Source organism: Atractosteus spatula, chromosome 7 (genome assembly GCF_055471065.1).
Source record: "Atractosteus spatula isolate fAtrSpa1 chromosome 7, fAtrSpa1.hap1, whole genome shotgun sequence".
Lineage (NCBI taxonomy): Eukaryota > Metazoa > Chordata > Actinopteri > Semionotiformes > Lepisosteidae > Atractosteus > Atractosteus spatula.
In genome coordinates, this window is record NC_142712.1 from 12748842 (window position 1) to 12774107 (window position 25266).

The window sequence follows — 25266 nt, forward strand, 5'->3', positions numbered from 1 at the left end:
GGCACTGAATGAAAACAGCAGTGTGAAAGAACAGCAGTGTTCAGCTATGCAGCACAATTTAAAACCGACCAGGCTGAGGGACCCATAAAAACACCATTATAAAAACTGCCATCTACAATGCCAAATAAAATAACAAAGGCTTCAGTGCATAATGAGTTTAAAATCAATACAGTGCTGTATTGTATATTAATAATGTTTTGTGGATAGTCAGATTCTTTCAGTTATCCATCTTACACGATAATTAAAGAACACTGCCCCTAAGAATGAATCTCACTTACAATTTAGGGTAGCGTTAGGAAAAAGTAAATTTTGAGGACACTACTACCAAACCAAATTTAAAGTAGTCACAAGTGTTGAGTCCTTCAAAATCCAGTTTTCCTTAGCATCATAACTCATTGGCTCAGCTCCTTACCTGAGGCCTCATTCGTGGGTTCCACCTGATGTAGTAGCCCACCCAGAGCTCCAGGTGGCGCATGCTGACCACGGGGAAGAGCACATGGTTGGAGTAGTTCACATACAGGGGGTTGGTGAAGTCATCCAGCTGGCTGTTAATGTAGGACCACAGCGAGACTGCTCTTTTCTGCACCTCCTGTAGATTGAGTCAAAACGTTTCCATTTCCTTAGAAGCATACTGTGCATACATCCTGATAAACCTTTCAACCTAACCTAAATACCCTAACCTAAATAACACATTTATGTATATGTTGTTCTGTCAACAGAATTTTAATGCAATTCCAGCTGTCCTTATTCAAAATTTCTTCAGCTGGCAACAATAATGTAGAAATCAGAATTCTGATCACTTGCTGTTAAAAATGTTCAGCCAGTGTAATTGTGTGAGTGTAGGTGAGCTACTCCTCTGTGCACATTTACCTCTTTCACCCGCTGCTGTTCACTGTTACACAGGAATGTTCCAAAGAGACAGCTGTAGAGGTGGTCTAAGATTGTGATTAGAAAGTATTCGTTGAACTCAAATGCAGCAGGAAACTGCAACACAGCAAAGACATCCAGAAGAAAGACAGGACATAATTAGCGCATGATACTTAACATCAAACTCAAAAATAAGAAGCTACAGCAGGAACAAGGGCTCCTCTTTCAGCTGGCTTAGAACTATGAAAAGTGAACAGTTCCAAGGATTTTTATACCCGTATTGGTATTTTGGACATTTTGACACAAACTGGTCATCTACAATCTTTGCATTCTGCCTTGCATATCGCTTACCTGTCTTGTCATCTGCCACACGCAGTCTATGAACTGCAGGAACACTGGAGACCGGTCTGCATCTGTGTGGTTCTTATCACCGTGCCCAACTCTCTGAAGAAGAGGGGAACAGAGAGATCGTATTAAACATCTTCAACAGCAGCCACTAGATAATTGCTGGCCGCATTTGGCCAGGAGGACTGAGAAGCTGCTAAATGCCTCCAACCTTTAGGGATGACGATTAGACTAAACTGTCTAGCAGTCCCAGATTAAGGTAATCTTTATAGAAAAAGAGTCATAGAAACAAGATCCCGGGAGAGCATGCCCCCCAAAAAAGGGGTGAATTCGGCCAAAATGAAAAGAGATCAGATGAGCATCTCATGTATGTTGAAGCCCTATCAATATATTCAGAACTGCTTACAGAAAATCTAAGGTGTTAAAACCTCAAGGGTTAGTGCTAAAGTCTGTTTTAAAGGGGGTGCAGTACCAGCTGAAAGCGGTGTCCAAAGCTCAGCCACTCCTTCTCAATGAGCACCTCAAAGCCGCGGATGGTGCGGTAGTAGCTGTCGAGCATCAGCATGGAGAGGGAGGTGAGCTGCGCGGTGCGGTCCCAGCCGTCGCTGCAGTGGACCACCACCGAGGTCTTCCCCGACTCCACCTTGTCGGCTATGCGCAGGGCTCCAGCCAAGATCAGCTATAACGCAGGAGAGACGACACGCCTTCAGCAAGGGGGCTCTCAACTCTTCTGCAGCTTTTCCAAGCGACATTCTTAAACGTGCAAACCGTCACCCCTAATTTCTCTCAGAAGCACAACGATTGTGGTTTTGATTGTTTCTTTTTAGGTAGTAAAAACAAACGTTTTATACAGCAAAGCTGGATCAAGCCAAAACACACTACAAAAATAAAAATAGGTAACTTACTAGGACAACATAAAAAAAATCAAAACCAGCTCCTACTGAATAATGCACAGAAGAGATTTCCTTTATGTATGAAACCAGAATTCATCATTGAAGTTTTTTTACTTACAACTTTTCTTTTTGGCTAAGAGAGGCATAAAAAGGCCTTTTTTCGAAGCTTTCGACCAAGTCTGTAGCCTTTTAAATTGGATGCAGTACTCTCTCCATCTCCATCCTAACCTTGATGTGCTCTAGCCAATGTGTGGATTCCAGGTTGGACAGCCAGTGGGACTCCTCAATGTTGGGGTAAACCACCTCCTTGAGCTTGCGCAGGGACTCCCTCATCACGTGGATGTTATGGATGTCCAGAAACACAAGCTCAGCGTTCTGATAGGCGTCTTCGCTCTCGTAGCCGCCACCCTTGGTCTGCCGAAAAAGTCAGAATGAGAAACTAGCTATACGGTAACGAGACAACGGGTGGAAAATTCCTGGCTGAGGTGTGCACAAAAGCAACAGGTTTTAAAGATGGTAGACATTTCTTCTCTTTTCTGCTTGAACGCAAAAAAATGACATTGGAAAAAAAACACGTCTGTAAACACAAGCAGTTCACAGGATTCTCCAGTGATGCTTTTAGATCGAGTGAGCACCTGCTTTTATTCTTTCAAACACTGTGTCACTGTGCAATTTCTGTGAGTCCTCACAAATTAATGTTGACCAATTTTACTCTCCTGATGGATAAAAAGGAACCGTAACCAAACGTGTGACGTTTTAAACTTATTATCCTTAACTGGAACATATAACCCTGACTTCCAAAAAACAAAAAATGGCCAGAAAGATGCAACGGCAATATTTATGTGTTGGCCTGTGCTGTGATGCAACTCCTTTCTGAACGCAGGAGTGCAGAGAGCCTGGATAAGGGCCGCTTGCCTTGTTTGCGACGGCGTTAACACTGGGCCGAGCGTCAAAGATGAAGAGCTTGTGGGATTGAGCGTTGGCGTCCATGATGGCCTGCAGGTACTTCTCGTCCTCTTTGCTGCGTTTCCCATTCACCCCCACCATGGGCTGACTGCACCTTGTCACTGTGGCCTGACTCTCCGGGTGGATCCAAGACAGCACCTGGAAAACAAACAGGGCCCACAGCACAAGCAATTATAACATTTAAATTAATTGTATATTTATCAAATTGCTTTCCACATTATGATAGGAGTGGTATAAACACTGATATAAGACCCTAGCCATTATTACAACTTCTAGCCAGTACTTAGTATTAGAATCTGAACATTACACTGTTTCTGTTTTTTTTCAGGTTGCTTACAAAATGTTCATACAGCACAGCTGGATCAAACCAAAACGCACACAAAACTAAAACCAGCTTATAAGGACATCATAATAATAAAAACACAAAACCAGTATGATCTAGATACTATTCCATCTGGTTCAGATTTCTACAAATCATCAGTTGTGGGTACTTAAGAGAAGGATATAGGAACGCTGTAGTAAAGGGACATATATACCGGGATTCGGCCTTTAGTTCGGAAGATGGCCACCCTCTTCAGTTCTTCGTCGGGAATGTTGACTGGCACAACCAGGACAGCTGGGTAGGTGTCACACAGCTCATAGTGGTCATTGACCTTGGTTATTCTCCAGCTCTCATTGGGCAAACCCTACAGCAACCCCACAACAAACAAAAGCACTGCCACCACACTGAAAAGTCTATGGGTCATAAAATTAGCCTTTGGTTTTTGTATTGCAAAACAAACAACAATAGTATATTGTACATTTATTTAAATGAAATGGATCTATAAACACCACAGTTTGAGGATGTTCCTCTAATAAAAGCATTTAGGATGCCCTCAGAGTCTCTGAATAGAGCCTGGCTACATCAAGGGAAATGTGAAAGACATTCTAAATGAACTAACAAATAAATGTAAAGAGTCTAAGCCTCAGACCTGATAAAGAAGTCATAAAATTAAAAAATGAGTTACAAAACACTGTACCTACCTGTCTCTTGTATTCCACAATGGCATCATATACCTTCCAACCGTTTTCAGGGAACAGCTGTTCATATTCATATGCAAAAATTTGCTGCAGCATAAAAAGGAAATAAGAACAAAGAAAACATAAAATGAAAAAGTTACTGGTAATTTAAGGCACATAGAAAGTAAACATCAGAAATTTTCAAAATCCACTGCATTACAGGAAAAAAAAAGCACTGAAACAAATCTGTCCTTTTCTGCACCTGCTAATCCCATACACATAATGCAAAAGAAGTCCCTTACCATGCCATTTGAAATGGGAAATGCATATCTCATTAAGGTTTCGAAGATTGACCTTCTGTTGTGACCTTCCTGTTTGTGAGCAAACCGCAGATTTCGTATATCCTGCAAAAGGACAGTGCATTCATTTTAATGAAGTGAAACGAAGCATAGAGTACTTCCAGAGAATAAAAAGTCATGAAATTGCTTACTGTATTCAAACAGCAAAATCAATACTGACAACAGTTCTGTCCTTAGTTATCTGCACCTCTTAACCCAACAGACTTTCACTGAAGCACAAAAGAAAAATCGTAAGTCTGGTTATCGTAACGCGTGTCAGAGGGCTAGTGCCTGCAGCACTTACTTTACAGACTAGTCCATAGGACACCTCACCACGACTTGAGGTTCCCCCAATCTTCTCAATGCGACTGATCACGCCCAGGGGAATGTCAAGGACGAATGGGGGATCCTGGCAAGAAGGGAAATTGTAGGAAACTCCTCATATATGATGAAAAGGAAAAGCACGTCCATTTTCATTCATGGTTTTCAAGAACATTTGCTTTGCCACTATTGCTGGCTGCGCAGGAAATCCATGAAATGTTGAATGGAGGCCTATTCAACAGGTGATACGCCTCTAATGCAATGCATAAAATTGCAATTTCTCCTATAAGCTTTTATCTATTCCAAACATTAGCTACAATATTCTAATGAAAATGAACATCTTCCCATGCTCTGTTGAAAAACAATAGTTTAGTATGTGATATAAAATCCTCACAGTTAGGAAGTGCAGTGAGAGATCACCAGTAAACCATGCAGGCAGAAGAAACACTTGTTGTAAATATCACGTGGGAGATTAAGAGCTGGATGGGATGACACACGAAGGGGATCTGGCTGTTTGTGTAGATTATTCTATGTCCACTTTAGGAGAATGCAGGGAAGCATTAAAAAGCACAAACGATGCTTTGATACACAACAAAACATGTGGATTGTACATCAAAAGAAGGCAAATGCAAACTTTATAACGCATTAGTAAGACGCCCAACTGATACACTGTATTCAGTTTTGGTCAGCATACTGCAAAAATGCTATTTCAGCCTTAGAAAGAATCAAAAAAAAGAGCAAGATGAATGGTTTCTTGTCTTAGAGAACTGTGTCATACACCGTTGAAGAAACTCTTGTTAATTTAGAAAAAAAGGATATTTGATCCAAATATGTAAAATCTTATAAGTATAGCTAGGGTCAACTCAGGGTATGTATCAGACGCATCAGGAAAGCAAGGGCACTGGGTCATAGCTGGTAACTAAAAAGAACAGAGAACTGGAAACACTTCTTTACACATTTGTGAATGTGTGGAACAGTAGTACCAGCCAGGTAGTTGAGCTGCAGGCTTCTCTATGGAAGATGGATTAAACTGTATATTCACGTAGCTACTAACAAACAAACTAAATGGTTTCTGTCTTCTGTTCTTATGTTTTTGTATGGAAACATGGAAAAACAAAAGTTTATAAAAAAGAGCCAATCTTACCCGATCCATGCATTTGAAAAACAGTCTGTAGTTAGTAACAGTTAGCGTTCCTCTTATGGCACCAATAAAGGGACAGATATAAGTGACATCTTTAGCTGCAAAGTAAAGGAGCACAAAGCAGGATATAATAAGGACTTGAACAACGTATTGTGTAAAATCTTAACAAGAAATGAAACAGGAATTTCAAAACATATAAGCGAGAACACCCGAGAAGGACTTGTAGTGAAGCACATAAAAGGTACAGAATTCGCAGAGGCAATCATGAACTAGCACGTCAGCCCATGTTAGAAAGAAAATGTGGGCTTTTTTAATAGTATACTAATACAAAAAAACAGAGGTAACATGCTAATAAATGTTGAGTAAGAGAGATCAAAGGCATTTTCATTACCAATTGCAAAGCAATTCATTACCAGTTCTGAGTCACCAACTTTAAAAGACATCCACATTGAAGGCTACCCACTGGAAGACCTACCCATATCCTGTATTGATTCCTTTGGTAGTAACTGAGGTTCTTCCAGTTGAGCCAATTTACTAGCCTCTCTTAGCACCTATTGTCAAAACAAGAGCGCTGTCATTCACAAAGCTTGCATGCCACACGTTGAGAGCATAAAGCAAAAGCAGACGAGCACTGTTCCAAGGAAGGTATTCTAAAAACCATTCTAAAAAATAAAAATAGAAAAAAAATTGTTGTATGAGAAAATAAGTGGTGGTGGTGGTGGTGGTGGGGGGGGGGGGGTAGCATTTACTTTAGGATCTCAACGCATTAAATTAATGAAACAAGCAGAATCAAGGCAGAGTTTAGAAAATGTACCATTACACTGACCAGCACGTTCAATATCACAATACCACCACATTAAGAGGACAGTAAAAGAAACAGTAAAGACTTAGCAATGTGAAACACTTACAAAGTGTGTGATTTACAAGCAGTGAGTAATCCCTAACTTAAATGACTCCATTAATTTACTTAAATTGCACAAAACCCATATGTTTCAAAGAATTATGCATCTCTAGCATCAGGTGTGTGTCCCTATAGGAAGGAGGCAGGTGGCTGAAAATGGCAGAAAGCAGTAAAATCCAGTTATAACTAAACTGTCCAATTAATATAGTTAAATATTCCTGTATTTGGAAGACTGGTATCATTGGCTTCATGTGCCAGGACATGAGACCTATGACTTTCAGTTCTGAGAATTTCAGAACTGGAACATTCCAGATTGTTTCAGAACCACTTCTTAGCCCTCAGACAGCAAAGAGTCTAAATGAACCACAGAGTGCTTTACCTTGACCTCCAGAAAACTTTTACCCTGTTGAGGAAAACAAATAAGTCTGTAAATCTAGAAAACGATGAGAAGATCAGCATAAAAATATCAGACAGTTATGAGTGTTGACTTGTAAGACTTAAAGCGCTACTTGACCTTTCATGACTAGAACCCTAAAGCCTGAAACCAGATTTAACGACAATAATATTACCTTTGATATTTCATTACAAAACTAAAAGTACATTGACTTTTCTGCACTTGTAATACAAAAAGGTTTGTCTACTGGATTTGGAAATCCTATCACGAGTCTTCCTTTAAACATCCAGAACATGCGAGGCAATTTATATGTTTGTTACACAATAAAGTTAGAAAATTACAATTACAAAACTTACAGCAATTCCTCTAAAAGCCCCAAGTATTTCATTAATTTCCCCCTACAGCAGAACAACAAAAAAAAGTAAAAAAAGAATAAAGATTCAAAGAAAAAAAAGAAGCGATGTGAATGAAAAAAGCTAATTAACAAGACCTTCCATAAAGGTCCTCACAAACTTTCCCTTCTCCTGACTTTCGGGGAGTCTACACACGAGTACCTCTCAGCAATATACAGTACACACCCGGTGCTCTGGTGAGAGCTCTGCAGAAGTGGACACGGAGTCAGACGAAAGGGTCAGGGGCTGCTTTGTGTGAGAAGAACGGTCTGAGCGAGAGGTGGACGTGCTGCGGGTACAAGACACCAGTGTCCAAATCCAGCGATTTATTGGGTAAAAAATAAAAGACCCCCCTTACAAAAATGTTAAAAAAATCTGCAGTTGTGAAGCAATAACCATGGCGGCAACACTAGAACTACACCACCACTACAAAGGGCCTCTACAGTGTAGAGCGTTATACAAGACAAATTGAGAAACTTTTGATAACAATATTAATATTAAGGAATAACAATATTCCTCACATTAAGCACTGCTCTTTTAAAAAAAAAATGCATAGAAGTTCCTTTACATGTTTTTTAAAAATATTTAATTATAGCTTTCCGATTTTTAAAAGATCTGACTGTTGCGACAGATTTCAATTTTCGGGAACAGCCAAACTAAAAGGGCTTTTAACTCATTTTACTTCTCATTCTAAAATAAGGAACATTACACAAAATGTCACAGTGCGGAGAACGTTATTTTCGCGCAGACGATTAGCCTGTGGAAGTGAAGATTTACTGTACAGATTTATCCAAGTTGACAGCAATTGTGGTGAGCGCGATGCTACAGCAACCGTAACGAACAGAACAACATCTGGAAATCTCAGAAATGAGCATTGCAATGGTTTGTTTTCAGGACTGTTAAATACAATTTAAGTGTTCCAGAAGGATAACAGCTGTTATTACAGACTATGACATTGCAAAAACAAACTGTACGTAGCTGAGCTCCCCCACCTGGATAATGAATCCACACTGGGCTGCCTGGAGGACGGTTTGGATCCGAGGCTATCGGTGCTTCCACTCTTTTCCATGTCTTTTATGTTTCTTTATGATCTCTGAATACAATGCCAAACTAGAGGACAGAACGAAATTCAAGTCACAGAAATATAAGAAAGAAATAAAATTAAAGAACAGAATGAACCCTAGCACAGCAGAAAGCTGTAATGCAGACAGGAAGCTGCCATATTTACCCAGAGTGCCTGGAAAAGTAAGGGGTGGGGATTGTTTACATCCCAGAAAAAGGGAATCGAAATTAGGAGCTCTGTGTAACTGAGTTGTGTTGGTACAGTGTAGTGGTAGTACAGTTACTGATAATAAACGTGTTGTTTTGTAGGCTTTAACAAACACTTTGTATCTGGTTGGCTTTTGTTCGCATTTTAAATAATAAAGTTACTGTATTTGTATTGAAATGGAGCAAATGAAAAACCGTCTCGTTTGTCTTAATCATGCTTACTGTATACAGTTTTCGTATAAATACTGTAGTACGCAAGTCATTCATTTTCGAAGATGTAAGATTAATGTGAAATTGGAATACAATTTAATATTATAAAACTTTCTTTCTTTCTTTCTGCATTTCTTTGCAGTATTTTAAAAGCGACTTTGCATTTCTAACCTGTTTCTTCCACGGAAAAAACCTAAACTTGAAGCTTCTTGCAATTTTTTTTTAATGTAACCTAGGAAAGTGTTCGGTGTAGTTCATCAGGGCACTGTGCTCCACTGGCACTGGGGAGAATCTCCTATAATAATAATAATAATAATAATAATAATAATAATAATAATAATAATTATTATTATTATTATTATTATAGTTACAAGTTACTTGTGTGACTTTCACCAGATTCCTACTAATTAAAATTAATAAGAAGTCAGGAGAAAAAAAAATCTGTGACATATATGTGTGTAAGTCATTATTAGTTTTAAATTAATACATTAATTTGAAAATTGTTAAATGTTTACAAATGAGGTTTTGAAACAGTGCCAATGTACCTATTAAACCCAGTAATACATACATGCGCTGAGCTGTTTAAAACAGGTTTTCGGACTTTTCAGAAACAGGTTATGTGACAGGACCCCATATTGACCAATAGTGTACAACTAAACTGCACTATACTATATATTAAAATACAATAGTTAAATTAAAAAAAAACAATATTCTTTATATCCTTGCTTTCTGATTACTCATTTACATTTCCATGGTGATTTTAGATTACTAAGAGATACCGCAGATATCAAAGTCAAATGTCCCTAAGTTTAAACCATTTAAACAATAATCATAATTTTGTAGCATTCGGTCAGAAATAAAATATATGCATTCACTTACCTTGCTGGTGTAGCTACTTTATACTTAATATAATATAATACTTAATCTGATAAGGATAATGTACCCTTTAATACCAGTTAGGTCATAAATCAATTTCTGCAACTTTTGTCAAAAACATCATATTTTATTTATACAGGATGACAAAAAAGCCTCAAAATTACAGTATGTCTTCTCATGAAGGAGTTATGTTCCCTGTATTAAGATGGAACTATTCAAAACCTGTCAGTTTAAGCCAAGACCAAATGACCTTAGATTGCAAGTCAGAGATCAGAGACTGAGCTTCATGGTTCATGTGACATGAAAAAGGCAATTTCAAGCTGTCTTCAGGTAGCATAATAATAATAATAATAATAATAATAATAATAATAATAATAATAATGGCTTACGTTTATATAGCGCTTTTCTGGACACTCCACTCAAGGCACTTTACAGGTAATGGGGACTCCCCTCCACCACCACCAATGTGCAGGATCCATAAGACAATTCAATAACAATACAAATTAGAGCCTAGGAATAATCTAATCCGATTGATCTATTCTATCTATTCTAATCTACCCCTGTATTATATAAAAATAGCCCAGAAAGAGGCTATAAACTGCAGTTAGACTACTAGTGAGGTCTGTAAATAACATAATACAAATAACATAAGAATATTTGACTATTAAATACATCAAATAGCTTCTGCTTATGCATTGTAAATTGCTATGTATGAATATGCATTTGTCATTTGCTCCAAATACTGAATTTTTATGAAGCAGCAGGCAACAGAAACTAAATCTTGGCATAAAAATCACAGTATTGCTTCACATTAACATATAAAGATTTAAAGTATAGTGGGGTATACTGTGCTGATTCCTGGCCTCCAAAAAGAGTTAGTGGAAAAAAATAAAGTTAAATACATTGAATCAATGGAGGGTTCATACAAATAAAACTAGATAATATTCTTGCTGGGATAGGCTCCAACTCCGCCATAAGCCAGAATTGGAAGATGTGGATAGAAAATGGATGGATACTCATACCAAGATGTGTTTGTGTCTACCACTGCAGGCAAAACAAGAAATTTTAATAACCATAGGTTTTGAGCAAGAAAACAATGGGGTGCCATCTCTCACCTGCTTATGCATCAGTTTTGACAAAGTCCGTCATACCTATTGATAATTCACGTTGAGTACAGTGTACACAGACACCCATTGTTATCAATGTTATTATCTTGTTTCGATCTACAGTAGATATGGAGTGTTTGTCACAATGACAGCATGAAAAGATATGGTAAGAACACTTAGTGAAAACGAAATTTCACAGGCAAGGCTGAAGAGCTGTCCATGGTGCTGAAGACTAATTTATTTGTCAAACTACCAGTGTGCAGAGCAGTGCTATTGAATTTAACTGTTTGGGGGAGGGATAAGTAAATCGATTCCATTCCATGATTTGCTTAATCCTAGTAAAGTGCTGGGAGAGTAACCACTGAATAAAGAAGAAAGCAAATGGTTCTCTAGTAATGCTTAGATCATCAATGTATTTTGCTCTTCTAGCTCTGGTGCAATAATACCTAATGTCTTCAGTCATTTATCTCTCCCTACACCTTCTGTCATGCTCTCTGCATTTTCTCTTTAACCACAACTATACTCCCAGTATTCCTGGTACTTTATACTCCCCTCTCTGCTTTTCCACTTCCAAAGCCTGCTCATTTTCCACCCTCACTCCTCACTGGTGGAGTGACCTACCCACTGAAATCTCAGCTCAGTGTCTGGGGGCAGAGCCATCATAATTCCTAGGCATTTATGGGTCCTTAAAAAGATCGTGCTTCACTTTGAGGATTCAAGGGGAGCAATGTGGATTTTAAAACTGGGAATTCGATTTTACCTGATTCTTTGGAGGTTATCCTTCTTACTGGAGGTTTGGAAGTGATAAACTAATGATGAAAATAATAAGCAGATAGAAAATACTGCATGTGGGAAAAATACATTTAAAACTCTAATAAGTATGCTCTCTTACAATGAGTTAGCATTATTTGAAAACCAATATAATTCACAAACCCAGAATACATATACTGCATAGTATAGGTACAATTACAGCTTGCAAAATTGCATGTAATGATGTTAACGATGACACACAACAGATTTAATTTAATATAATCTTCAAGGTTAACTACTGCTTAGTAAATTAAAACTCTATATGGAATCCTTCAAAGGCTATTTCTCTCGCTTCTGTAGAGAACTGTATGAAGATGGTGTTGGGGTGAAATTTTGACAGAAGGACAAGTATTTGCTAACATAAACTAAACGACTCTAACCTTTTTTAATTTATTAGAAAGAAGGGGAAGGACACAGCTTTGTTCAATGTATGAAATTTATTTAGATAAAAATTCAATTGCCTCTGCCTTTGTTCTGTCTCAGAAGACATGTATCCCACAGCTTGTGCACCTCTCTGAGAATGTAGTCCTTAACATGGCAATGAAACGATCCAATACAGACTCCCTTTACAGTATCTACAGAGGTATGTACAAATGACAACACAAGGACAGAGAAAAAATAAATTTACAACTTATGCAGCTATATAACTAAATCAGGTGTTTTCTTTTTTATTTGGCTGCTTCTTTAAGATAAAGTTTAATTAAATCCAATCTGGAGACAACCCTGAAGCAAACCTTTCTTGTATGTTTCTGAAATGCTTCTATTCCCATGAGTCAGGAACTCAAGTGGGATACAAAATTATGCCACCCAAACACATCTATTAAAAAAAGGCTACACCTCACATAAAAACAGTTTTCTTAATTCAATGTTTTATGACAGGTTACCATATTTGAAGATTTTCAGGTAAACAAAACATTAAGAAAATTCTGAAATAATTGACATTCACTTCAAGCACTTACAAATTTATACAATGAGTAAATTCATCTCCTTGCTTGCTAGTTTTTTTTAACATGTTTGAAAAACATTTAATTTTCATATTTACACATCAGCTGCTAGCAACAACTACATATACAGTGAAGGCCAGAATTAACCATTTACAAAATGGGTCCGAGGTTGGTACGTTTATTTTTAGGTGTTATAGTGTAACAAAGGAGAGGTATACAAAAGCACCTCAGGAGATTTCATTAATGTAAATAGTGTACTGTATATAGAAGAGAACAAACTAAGAAAATGTAAGTTGGAATATATTCAGTCAACACCTCGAAGCAGGAACATCTTATTATACAAACTAAAGTTATGATGAAAGAAAAGGAACAGAGTTGAGTATTAGTCTTAATATGAATGTGAAAAGCAAAAACAGAAAATAGTCAAGTTTCAGGCAGCAGAATGAAAGGGTTCAAGACCAGGGTCTAGTCTGAGGAATACAAAATCTTGTAGGCAGAAACTAGTGCTCAGCAACAGGTTACAGGGGAGTTTTGGGAGAATATAATAGGAACATCTTTCAACAGAACACAGGTTTTATTGTTATCAATGTTATCACTGATATTTACAGAGGCCAAATGTCTGAGTGCTTCGAACAGACTTGTATTCTGAAAGGATTTTAAAGTCACATCTGCATCTCCCAGGTGGCATTTAACACACTAACACATGTTTAACATTGTCAAATGGACATCATGGGTCATGATTCAGTTCAAAATATTCAAGGAGTTAACAATTTATTTAGGCATGGAAATAGTATTACCCCATGATCACATACTTTAACTGTTGTTTTGGTTTGGCACTTTTCTGCCGTTTAGTAATGTTGTATGTAAGCAAAAACTAAACCAAAACTAGATAATACACAACCCCCTAAAAGCTGACCTAATATTTCTTCTGTGAACAGTCTGTATTTAAATAGCTATAATTATCTACAATACTCAGTTTCTGCACAAGAATTAAATTGAGCAGCTATGTAAAAAATAACAGCTTTACTGAATATTTCAGGAGATTGGCAAGAAAAAGGCATGCACTTTCCATTACCACTGTAAAAATAAACATAGAAACTGTAGATATATTTATACAACATGTGTCTTCTCTAAAGGCAACTCAGATACGGTAAGGCAAAATCAATAATATACACATTCTGGAAGGGTTCTTAATTGCCTTAAAGGGCCAGTAGCCCTTATTTTAAAAAAACCTTGAAATTTATTTATATACACTCACACATTTACAAAAACTTAATTTTAATGGGAATAGTTTCCACATTTTACTCAAATACACAAACTGCTACATTCTTTTGTCTTTGATTCCACAGTCTTACATATGATACTTATATTAATTGCACACACTGCAAAACATTGTGCCCTGGGTTAATATACTGTACACCTTCGTTAACATTTACTGTTATATTATGTTGCTTGCTATATTTAAAGGGATAGATTTGATCTCATATTCATTTAGTCTCACCAGTAGTTTCACAAAATAAGGGAAGAAAATTTAATACAATTGTTGAAAAAAATAAAATGGGTCTCTACAGTTTTTTTTACAGTATTTAAATAAAAACACACTGCGAGCTTTGTCCACATATACAGTATTTAGCATGGGAGTATAGAAATATTTTACATTTTTATAGAAACCAGCTTATCTTCAAATTAGACAAATTCATTAATATCTAATGCACTCAGATATTAATGAAATCCCAAGGAGAATAAACATACTGTAATTGGTACTATTCCATTTCAAATGTTTGCTTTCAATCTGTAATGTAGGAGTATCATTTTCCTCCCAAATTTAGCACATAAGGCATTTTTAACAAATAAATGCAATAACATTTTTAGCATAGTGAAAAAATGATATGAAATCTGTGAACATTTTCAAAGCCAAAAAGAAATATGTTAAAGTTCTCGATTAGTATTTCTTTGTTCTGTTAATTCTCACTGGAGGAGACAGCTTCATTTTCAAGCATGGAAATATTCTGTAACTACCTGTCCCCAAGATGCAGTTCAGTTCAGTTCCAGCTTGGACTGCTAGAAGATTCATTTTGCCACAAATACCTGAACCCGGGAGATTTCCATCTGCTGCTTGATATTCATACCTCATGTCAGATGGCTGTCATCATTAGCTTTTTAAAAAATAAATAAACCTTGTTCATAACTCAAACATCTGAGGGTAGGCAGTTGTTTCTCCTTCAGCTACCATTCTATAGGAAAATCGAAGTTATTTTCATATGTCTACTAATAGAAGCACTTCTCTGTAATATTTAATGTGCTTTGAAAGTGCCTTTGTGTGCGTCTGTATCTGAGCAATTTTCTTTGGTCCCCAGAGATGGATTTTCATTATACCATGGTAGGCATGGCATGTCTGTGGTCAGAAGTCAAAGCCTTGAACGCAAATTGTGCAGGTAGTTTTAATAGGCCTACTGCTCTAGACCTGCATTTTTATAATCACAGAATGATGCCTGATATCAGTCTCAGTATGTCTGAACTGTGTGTGTGATACTGATGTAAAAGTAAAACATAATCAAATAGTGCAATCAAAAGAGGAAAATACAGTGAGAACAAAAACTGAACAAGGGGATGTTAATTTACCAAGAAAGTCATTAAAATGTATGGGGATACAGACTGTGCCACTGACACAGTCTCCAACTTCCAATTGGCTTCAGCATACGGAAAAAAGCTGAACTGACCAAAAACTGTGGATAGTAATATCTGTATTACAAAATCTAATAAATTGAAACAAACATTAAAGGGGACAGAAAAGTAAACATTTTTGGCCTTATGATAATTATTTTGTTATGTGTTTTTATTTATGTTAATTTATCATGTTTTGGTCTTAATATGAAGGAGCTATGATGTTGTTTCATTACTTCATTAATAGACTTAAGTACAGTGTTACCATTTAAGAAGTTCTCACTTCAGCTACAACAAACTGTGAATCTGTGTGACTTGTTTGCATTACGTTCTGTGGTAAGTCAGAGGTGTAAATGCCTCTGAACATGGGAAACTCCTGGTCACAAAAATGGTTAATACATACATACTATATATATGTAGACAAATTTAAAAATAAAGTCCACTTCCAAGCATTAATTTCAATATGTAAAAAAGGATATGAAATCTGTGAAGACTGCATTTTGGCTTTTCAAAGCTGAACAAAGTAACACTTTATATTTACACAGCTGGGATTACCACACATTACTGAAACAATGTGTTATTATACTAATGAACAACAGTACACTTTAGTATTAGCAGAACTTACAGCTCATACATTGTTTTAATAAACAGATTTTAAAACCTTTTCCCTATAGTGATGAAACATAATGTAATGCACAAAGGGTCCCAGAAATAAAACTCTTATCTTTAATTTGTGGATATTACAATAGCAGTATTTTAAGCAGCTATGTCACAAGTGAATATCAAAACTGTTCTGATGTTAAAGGTAATTCCCTTTATTAAACATAAGGTGTTACTGTTGGAATTGGAAAATACATACAGTCTCTAAGAGTCTATAACTAATTTCTAATTGTTTTTGAAATACAACCTTCTTGAATGACTCCCATGGTTTCTTTAGATTCCAAGCAACCGTTCATCCTCAGAGTGTCACCTGCCTGCTCCTGAAGTTGTTCATATTCCTCATCCAAGAAGTCAAGGGAGTTGTTGCTAGGCAACCCACGGATGGTGAATTTATGAGAGACCTTGGTCCATTGGTCCCGATTGGCTGAAACTCTCTCATAAAGCTCAGTTGACTTGGGGAAAAGTTCTTGGAGCAGCCTTGTAGGGGAATTCAGGAAGAACACAAGTTATTAATGTGCACAAAAGTGGAACACACAGGAAAACCTCTCTGAAGGTAAGCTAAAAATTTATCTTTAACTTACCTAAGGTACACATAAAATGGATATACAGTACATAGAGGTTTTCATTAATTTGGTAATAAAAATCATTACCTAATTATAAGTAATGATTAAGTAATGAATAAACCTATTACTTGTTCCTTTGCAGCCTACGCATGCTGACGCAGCTACCCACCAATAAAAATCATATATTTATTTTTATATATTAACCTTGTTTGTTCTCAGTTCTTCAACCAACTAGTAGTATTTATGTTGTCTCTGTCTACAAAGGCCTTTGGTGTTGGGCTGTCAAAACCTTGTCTCTCAGATTTTTATTAGCCAAAAAATTACTTCAGAGTGAAGATGTATAGAACATATTTTTTCTGTCGTGTATTTTCTCTGAACTTCAGTAAAAGTTCAGAAAGACTGTTGGAAGTTTGTTGACAATAGGTATTATCAGTTTTATTAAATAATCTTTAAAGATCACAGAAATGGAATAAAAACCGGAACAGGCCTTCTGTCTCACTGTAGTTGTATTTATTCTGCTGTTTGAATTTCAATATTGTATAGACAGTAAAGGAACAAGTAATAGGTTTATTCCAGCTGAGAATCTGAGCTCAGCACGTTGCTTTGACCTTTCTCAGAAGTATAAAGTCTTACTTGTAGATAGGCATAGCGATGTGCTCCATAAAGCTGATCTGCAATTCCGGAATATATGCTTTTTCTCTGTCCATCATTTCACTTGGTCTGTTGCCCATGGCTTTCTCCTACACAACAGAGAGGAGAATAACAAGCAATATCAGATAAGGACTAAACATTATACTCATGATAACTAAACTTTTCATTTGCCTCTGAAGTAAACTTCTTAAGTTCTTTATCGGGGTAGTGTTTGGCATATTATGAACAACTTCAGATGCAGTGGTCTTTGTGTGTCAGTTTCTTGCTTGCTGGCCTGTTATTGATATAGATCTATTTCCAATGATTTAAAACTATACATACCAGATCTCCCTGAGAAAAGAACTCCTTATAAATAAGTTCCTGTAAAACAAACAGAATGCAGAAAACTGCATTAACATTTATGATAAAGATTTGTACAAAATAATGTGACTTCTTATGACTGCAAACTAACTCCAGGTGTACAGAACATCAGTTAATAGACTTGTACCCATGACCTGTAATGACTGTACATCACTGCCATCATCAAATGTCATGTTTCTGCTGGTCTTACAAACTAAAGCTTTCAAGAAATGTTAATTTACTGTGCATTGTACCAATACTCATATTCAAATTAATTAATTAGAATCTCCTGTAAAATTGCTGCTGGTTTGCTGTTGATCTCTGGAATAAGGCGTGCATTTCTTTTTTTTTGCAACAGCCAAACAGATACTGCTGTACTGATTGTTCAAAAATGGGTATGCTTCTATCTTCACTATTAGGTGAGCACATCCACTTACTGCAATCTTCCTGGTGGTTTTCCATCCCTTTGTCTGGTCTGAAAGATCACACGAAGTCATGAGCAGGCATAACAGCAGGTTGTGGTGTTGCTTGTTGTCTGGGTTGTAACCCACTAAAAGAAAAAAACAGTGAGCCATAAGTTTTCATTCAGGGTGAAATGGCCCCTCAGTTCACAGCAATGATACAATATTCAAATCAATTCAAATCATTAATTATAACAGGTTTACACTGGAAGCCATGTTGCACTAATATGCTTTGTTCTGGTGGATTATTTTTCAGTTATCCTATAGTGCCCAGCTATCAAAGCTAACAAGCTCCAATTCCATCACAGGGAGCTTATTTTAATCAATGCTTAGCATCATTTCACAAAAGAAAAGGCTTCTCTACTAATTCTAATCACAGTGCAAGCATCCATTATAATACTTGACAGACTGTGCCATTTTCAGGGTTCCCAGTGCCAACTTAATTTACCAAAGCCTTGTTTCAATCAGGCTGCAATCAAGATGTGCTTGTTTCATCTTCCTTACAAGTTGACATCTCTAAGAATAGGATCAAATTGGCCTGTAATTCAAAATGTCCATATCTGCTTTACAGCCAACATGTTAAGAAGAGCAGAAAAAAAGCTATCCAGAATACTTATTTAATCTAGGTATAGGGTAGTAAACATATCAAGTGCATAGCAAGAAAGTTTAATTTGGGATTTCTTCAGCACCAAAGACATGGGCTGTGGTTTGTTTATGTTGTTCATGTTCAGTATCTGCAAAGTCATACACAAATGCTGACATCTTTTATTTGCACAACATTATTCACCATTTATTTAGTGTCAGCTTGGATGTTAAGCAGTATTTCTTTGATTTGACCTCTTCTACATTTATAGTGCACTCATTCAACCTAACAAGCTGTAGCTTTGATCTAAAGTAAATTAAATAATGTAACTCCATTGAGTTACAGGTGCTCTTTCCAAACACAGGTCTATTCATGTATGTACAGTATATACGTACTGTATGTGTGTTCTCAGAGACTGTTACATGACTCTCTGTCTATTTCAGACAGTGTCAGGGGTAGGCTGGGAACCAAGAAAAAGATACTGTCTGTCCTTTATCTATACGCCACCATTATTTGCATCACAACAAAAACATCAGATTCCAAGATTTTACATGACAAATTACCATCTGCCATTTTCTGAAGGTCTTTGAAAATGCGCAGGTGATGCGCCAAGTCTGTTGCCAATATGATATCCCTCATCAAATCCAACATCCTTTGGTAGTCCTGAAAACAAGACCTCATTTAATTTGAACATGTATGAAACAAAGGAAAGATAGGGGTAGTGTTATTAAGATAGAACAGTGTATAAAACATGCAAGTTCTGTAATCATATTAAAAAAATCAAGCTTCTGTTATTTTAAGTTTAGCAGTAGACTATGACTTTCCAATCCACATAGAATAAACATATTGTACTCTGAGACAATGTGCATCTATCTCATAGAGAAGGGTATGATAAGCCAAGGACTAAAAAAGAACAAACTGGGAGAAATTAAAAGGAGATTCCAGGAGTGCCTGACACATTTTTATTAGGTTAAACTGGAAACTAGTATACAATTCTGTGCACATTGGGACTGACCTTTCTTGAAAACTGCTCAAAGATGTTACATCCGTGGGTGTTGAGAATTGCTATTGCCTGGGCAAAGTGATGTCTCTGTGAGGAAAAACATACAAGGCTATTAACCTCTGTGCTGCACAACAGAAGAATCTTGTTTTACCACAGAAATTGAGTACTGACCACCAGATGTCACCAGACTGTCAATGTAATCCATTTGCTAGCACAGAAAAAAAATAAATCCTTACACCGCTGTACTTACAGTGTGTGAGGCATCTTAAGAAAATCACAAATAAAATCCAAGAAATTCTATTAAACTTCCCGGTAAGGAGAGAAATACACCCTCCTTCACATCTGTGGCACTACATTTCTTCAGTAACTACTTTTTTTCAGTAGATCACCTTTTCTCAATTGGCCCACAAACTACCTGTGTTTTATTGCACCTCTGTTGCTTTTATAACATCTATTTCTCAATTGTTATTGCAGCAGAGTAAAAAACAGAATGCCATATTTACCTCCATAACTGAGCCTTCGGAGCTATAGAGGGCTGCCAATACAGATTGCTGGAAGAAGCAGTAATACACAGATGATTAGACAATTGCATAGAAAAATGGGACTTTTTATGAGCATGCTGTTTCCTTTAAATTTCCTTGACAAGATAAATACCCCTTGAATAAAGCAGATGGGTCCCTCCAAGCTGCTATGAACTCAAATTAGAGCTATGGTTTAACAACACAATATATATTCAATATCTGTAACAAGCAGCATCTGTTTTTATTGGAGTTGTGTGGAAAGAATATCAACCACATCCACAACTGAAACAGTTGGCTTTCAGCTTGTCTAGTGCCTTTGGGCCTCGTTGTTATTGCTACCATCCACCTTTCAGCTGATCTCTTACAGGCTGCTGAGAGTGAAGGCCCTGGACACAGCAGTTTTTGTTGATATGATCCTCTGTAATACTACTGCGAAATATGATAAACATCAGTGCTGAAGTATTCAACAAACACAGACGGATAAGTGTTTTGATATACAGTACACCACATTCCAAACTAGTGTGGTATAGCGTGTTGTTTGAGTGACGTGACAAGAGCAACCTTCCTTTGTAAGAAATTCATACTTGTACAGTACATTCATAGATAAATGGCTTTGATGCTAGTCTGAGGATCGCAAAAACCATAAAGTGAATTAAAGGTCTTCATCCTACAACTGGAAACTTACTTTTCCCGCAGTGAGAACCTGTTATAAGAGCTTCCTTTCAGCTCCAGGCTTGTTCTCTACAGTTATTTTAATTTCTGGGGTCAATTGTAATGAATTCAGAGTTACACCCAGCACCAGAGTGGCCCAGAGTGTATTTGAGGATTCTCACCGAGGCCACCTGGAAGGAATTGTTGGTCCCTCTGTGGTCCAGGTCGTGGCACATACACGACACGAAAAGAGCAAAGATTTCAATGTCCCTGAAAGGAAATGAGAAGAATTGGCATAAGGGTAATAGCAAAATTATCATTAAAAAATTAAAAAGTCACCTCAAAAGGGGCATTCGGCTCTTATTGCCTCGTTACTTAATGTTATTAAAAGTGAAGCTGTTATATGACACATTCATGATTATAACAAAAAAGACTAACTTGTGGGATGCTTAAATACAATTTTGAGATCATTTTGTTGACAGCTTGTTAGATATTCGTTTCTCTGGCAATTCTGTGCTGCAGCACAGCCTTAACTAGGAGACATGACCTATAATCAAAACCACAGAAACCCTAGATGTGGGGGTTTTCTGAGCATGTGACTTTTGAGAAATAGAGACAGTCATAACTTGTATTACTATTTCAGGGTAGAGCAGACTTGTTAGAGAACTTCCAATTGGTATAATGAGATTTAATGAAGATTGGAGGAAGGCTATCTCTAATTCTTAAGATGCCAAACAGTATGTCCATCAGAAAACTGCTTATTCCCTGCAAGGGACATAGCAACCTGTAGCCTATCCCAGAAGCATCTGGTGCAAGGCAGGACTGCAGCCTGGACAGGCATGCCAGACCATAGCAGGGCACGTGTACACAATCACATGGGGATTCAGAGACACCAATTAACCTAGACATCATGTCTTTGAAAGGTGGGAGGAACTGGAGTACCAGGACAACTCTTACACTGACATTGGGATAACCTGCAGCACCTTTAATTTATCACTGTTATTTCTTGGTAAGAACTAGCCTTGTGCACTTTGCCAATTCTGTTTGGTATAAAAGGTTTTAAAAAGATCTAGCTGAGTATAAATAATAATTCAACTTTGAAGAGCACTTTTCATGAATCTCAAAGTGTGGTACAACAGCACAAATGCTTTCAACCTCCCACAGTCCATAAGCTCAGAGGTTACACAGATCTTTGTTAAACATATATCCATACACCCAATAATATCTCCCACTCTCAGGACAAAAGCCAATTTAAAATCAATTGTCAAAACCACAAAAGGTTTGGGTTTGAGGAACCATGTAAAAAAATAACAAAGTGTGAACTGTAGGTATTATAATCAACTGTGAATCAGAGTCAGTTATTTTTTCACCAAAAGCAATGTAGTTTCAGCACTATTTTGGGATATTTTGACCACCCCCCAAAAGGTAAGGCAGTCTAAAATGAGATTTTAAAAAATCCAAAAATTCAGACATCCTTCATGATTTTACGTTTTAGTGGCCTAAGAATTCAGAACTATGGGAAAGCTGAATGGAAATCGATTATTCTGCAGGTCATTGTGAAATCCAGTATTACAGATCTACTGATTTATGAAAGCTAGAGCAATAGAACATAATCTAATACAGTTTAACATCCACTAATGAACTGTGGGGTCAATCTCAAAGTCAGGAGCTAAAGCTGACACTAACGCAGAATTCGGAAAACATTGCCCTTGAGGATGGGGACATTATCCTTTCATACTGTACTTCTGTATAATCATAAATTCATTAGTCTGAAAGTGATGTGCACTGACCTGTAAGAAAAAGAAATACATTACAGCTATACATTTATGCATCAAATCTCTGTCCTTGATTTAGACTGTATCTTTGCATATTTTTCTCTAATACCTGAGATATTTAAATGAAGCCACAATATGAGGAACATTCTGAAGTCTATTTTAAAATAAACTTAAAATATAGTATTTCTAGCCAGTATGAAAAAGACTTTCTGCTCCTTCTATTAGAAATGACTGAGACATTTTACCTGGTATATTGTTTTGTCATTTAAGATAATTATTATTCCTTCTGCAATGTGTTTACCACATCCACAGCACTCAAAGCTGAGATGTTTGTGACCTAATCAAGATGTGATTAGCCTTCTGTCTCCTTCAACAAGCAGAGAAGTACTCTTACTCAAGGTACTTGGAGAGCTCCAGATTCTTGTAGAGGAGATAGCAGAAGTGAGAGACGGAGAATGCGTGCATCCAGTTGTGATAGGGGGGATCCCTGTATCCCTTTTTCACCATCAGACAGAACCTGGTGAAGGTGAAGCACATACACACATCATAAAACCCCTGAATATTAAACATCCACAACCACAGTAACTGCAGAAGAGAGGCGAAGACTTCAAAGTGCCCACCTCGCCAAAGTCTGTAAGTCGATCTTGTAATTGTTGATAAAGCCCATGTCTTCAAACATGCTCAAAATACCCTGGAGAAATGGAAAAGAAGGGACATAGGCACAAAGAGGATGTGGGTTAAATTCCAGTGTAGCAGCACTATTTCGGTCAGAACCGATTTTACACAAGTGATTTTCATTTTTTAAAAGTTTTATCCACTTAACGGCATTTAATTAAAAAAAAATTGAATACGTTGTCCTGCGCAGTTCTCACATTCCAAAAAAAGGAATCAAATACATACAGTCTGGCACCCCAAGCTGCATTAATTAGAGTGCCTATCCCACATAACAAGAATACAGGAACAGCCTACCATGGGAGTGCTATCATCAGGCAAAGACCGAGGAGTATAAGTGAAATTGGCAAAGTTGGGATGGATTTCATTAACAGGCTGGATTCCGTGTTTCAGAAGTTTCGTCACTTCCTCCTCTGAAACCTGAAATGATGCAAACAAGCATTGCCTCTTTGAATCGAGACTTTGGATGAACGAAATAGGATTGGTACGAAAGACAATAAGAGCACAATGGAAAAGAGTGAATAGATCTAAAGGTCATATACAGACCTGTACACTTTTGCTAGTTCAGAGTGTTTAGAGTGCATCTCGTCCTGCATTAACTATGACTTCTGTTTAGCTCAAGCCATAAAATGGCTAAAAGTTCTTGGAGAAAGTACCTGCCAATAGCCAAGACCACTGAATTCAAACAGCAATGACTGAGAATGTCATTACATACTATTTTACATTCACACTTGCAAAAAAATAGAACTTTTGATTATTATGGAATTGAGGCTATTCAGTAATGCTAGTCTGATGATATAATCTGTACAATGGGCTTCATATACAGTATAGGCAAAGAAGCTGTTGCTAAAATAAAGCTTTCATCAGTTACTCACATTACAAGGGAAGGACAAAATACAATTTTTAAAGGTCCTTAAACGTTTACCTTCATGTGGTACATCATCATCTCATTGGCAAGGTGACTTCTAAATTGGGCCTCGTGGACTTTCTTGTACAACAGAGACTGTGAGGAGAAAACAGCCATTATTTACAACAGACATGTGCACAAATGTTGATAATATCATGTCTCTGAAATAATAGTTTGCCCTTTTAAACATCATAGCTGTAAAATAAAAAAAATATTAAAAGAAGATTTATTCCTTGGTATGTTTTGTGATTGGGAATAAATTATAAGTTTATTCTATTTGCTGATATCACTTCATGAGGAAATTCCTTTTCACCAATCTTTGAAATACATCCAATACATATGTACTGTAGAAGTTACACCTGAAGAAGGTTCCACAGCCAAAACTTTGTGTCTCTTTTCTTCTCCTTTCAGCATGGAATAAACCTTTACCTGTTCCAATGCACCTGTATATATACTCTACTATGCATCTCTATATACTATATTGTTTTTCACTTTTCCCTACTTACATGAGCAATGCTGATGCCACAATAGATTGAGAATGCTGTGGCCAAGTCTTCATCAAACCTGTTGAACCAGGGGCCATTGATCTTATTGACCAGTTCAGCCACGCCAATAACCTCTGGAAGACAAGGAAAGACAGACTTTGGTTAGGATCATCTAATACTACTATTGAAGCACTTCGCGGCACATGGAAAGGCTATACTGATGGGAGAGTCTGATATTAGAAGCTTCATACTCTTTGGCCTACATAATACTATCCAAGAGCATCTATGTACTTGAAAATCTCCTCTTCTGTAAGTACTGTACATAGCATATGCCACATGCATTCCTTTCCTTAAAGGGAGAGGATAAGTGCTCAGACAACCATAACCTGAAAGGCAAGCACAATAGCTTCTTACAGCATCAACAGATTAAAAGTACCATCTAAACTGAAGATGGAATCATGTCTGAGTCTTCTTGGTTTACAGCACTCAAGATCCAATTTGCCTGACATACACACACATTCATATAGCTGCCAGTATAACAGCAATACCAGAGAAAAAA

At 37.0% G+C, this 25266-nt stretch overlaps 2 protein-coding genes across 4 annotated transcripts in view; both read right to left on the minus strand.

Annotated features, from left to right (window-relative positions):
* Positions 1 to 8797, minus strand: part of mtmr2 (myotubularin related protein 2) — a 13020-nt gene extending 4223 nt beyond the window's left edge. For 2 of the 3 annotated variants that reach the window (XM_088920287.1, XM_088920286.1), the window contains exons 1-15: positions 8550 to 8796; positions 7744 to 7846; positions 7151 to 7174; positions 6346 to 6421; positions 5874 to 5968; positions 4713 to 4817; positions 4373 to 4474; positions 4095 to 4178; positions 3608 to 3757; positions 3021 to 3209; positions 2334 to 2519; positions 1685 to 1891; positions 1219 to 1311; positions 871 to 984; positions 413 to 589 (exon numbers count right to left, since the gene is read on the minus strand). In XM_088920287.1, the coding sequence (XP_088776413.1) occupies positions 413 to 589; positions 871 to 984; positions 1219 to 1311; positions 1685 to 1891; positions 2334 to 2519; positions 3021 to 3209; positions 3608 to 3757; positions 4095 to 4178; positions 4373 to 4474; positions 4713 to 4817; positions 5874 to 5968; positions 6346 to 6421; positions 7151 to 7174; positions 7744 to 7846; positions 8550 to 8626 (1782 nt within the window). In that variant the 5' untranslated portion in view covers positions 8627 to 8796. Of the gene's footprint in view, positions 1 to 412; positions 590 to 870; positions 985 to 1218; positions 1312 to 1684; positions 1892 to 2333; positions 2520 to 3020; positions 3210 to 3607; positions 3758 to 4094; positions 4179 to 4372; positions 4475 to 4712; positions 4818 to 5873; positions 5969 to 6345; positions 6422 to 7150; positions 7175 to 7743; positions 7847 to 8549 lie in introns of all 3 variants that reach the window. The other variant, XM_088920288.1, reaches the window with a different exon arrangement.
* A 3455-nt stretch (positions 8798 to 12252) lies between these two features.
* Positions 12253 to 25266, minus strand: part of pde2a (phosphodiesterase 2A) — a 160666-nt gene continuing 147652 nt past the window's right edge. The window contains exons 18-30 of the mRNA XM_088920369.1: positions 24729 to 24841; positions 24241 to 24318; positions 23613 to 23735; positions 23264 to 23334; positions 23038 to 23160; positions 21051 to 21138; positions 20200 to 20247; positions 19709 to 19783; positions 19257 to 19356; positions 18087 to 18199; positions 17632 to 17670; positions 17293 to 17399; positions 12253 to 16573 (exon numbers count right to left, since the gene is read on the minus strand). Coding sequence (XP_088776495.1) covers positions 16315 to 16573; positions 17293 to 17399; positions 17632 to 17670; positions 18087 to 18199; positions 19257 to 19356; positions 19709 to 19783; positions 20200 to 20247; positions 21051 to 21138; positions 23038 to 23160; positions 23264 to 23334; positions 23613 to 23735; positions 24241 to 24318; positions 24729 to 24841 — 1337 coding nt within the window. The 3' untranslated portion in view covers positions 12253 to 16314. The remainder of the gene's footprint in view (positions 16574 to 17292; positions 17400 to 17631; positions 17671 to 18086; positions 18200 to 19256; positions 19357 to 19708; positions 19784 to 20199; positions 20248 to 21050; positions 21139 to 23037; positions 23161 to 23263; positions 23335 to 23612; positions 23736 to 24240; positions 24319 to 24728; positions 24842 to 25266) is intronic.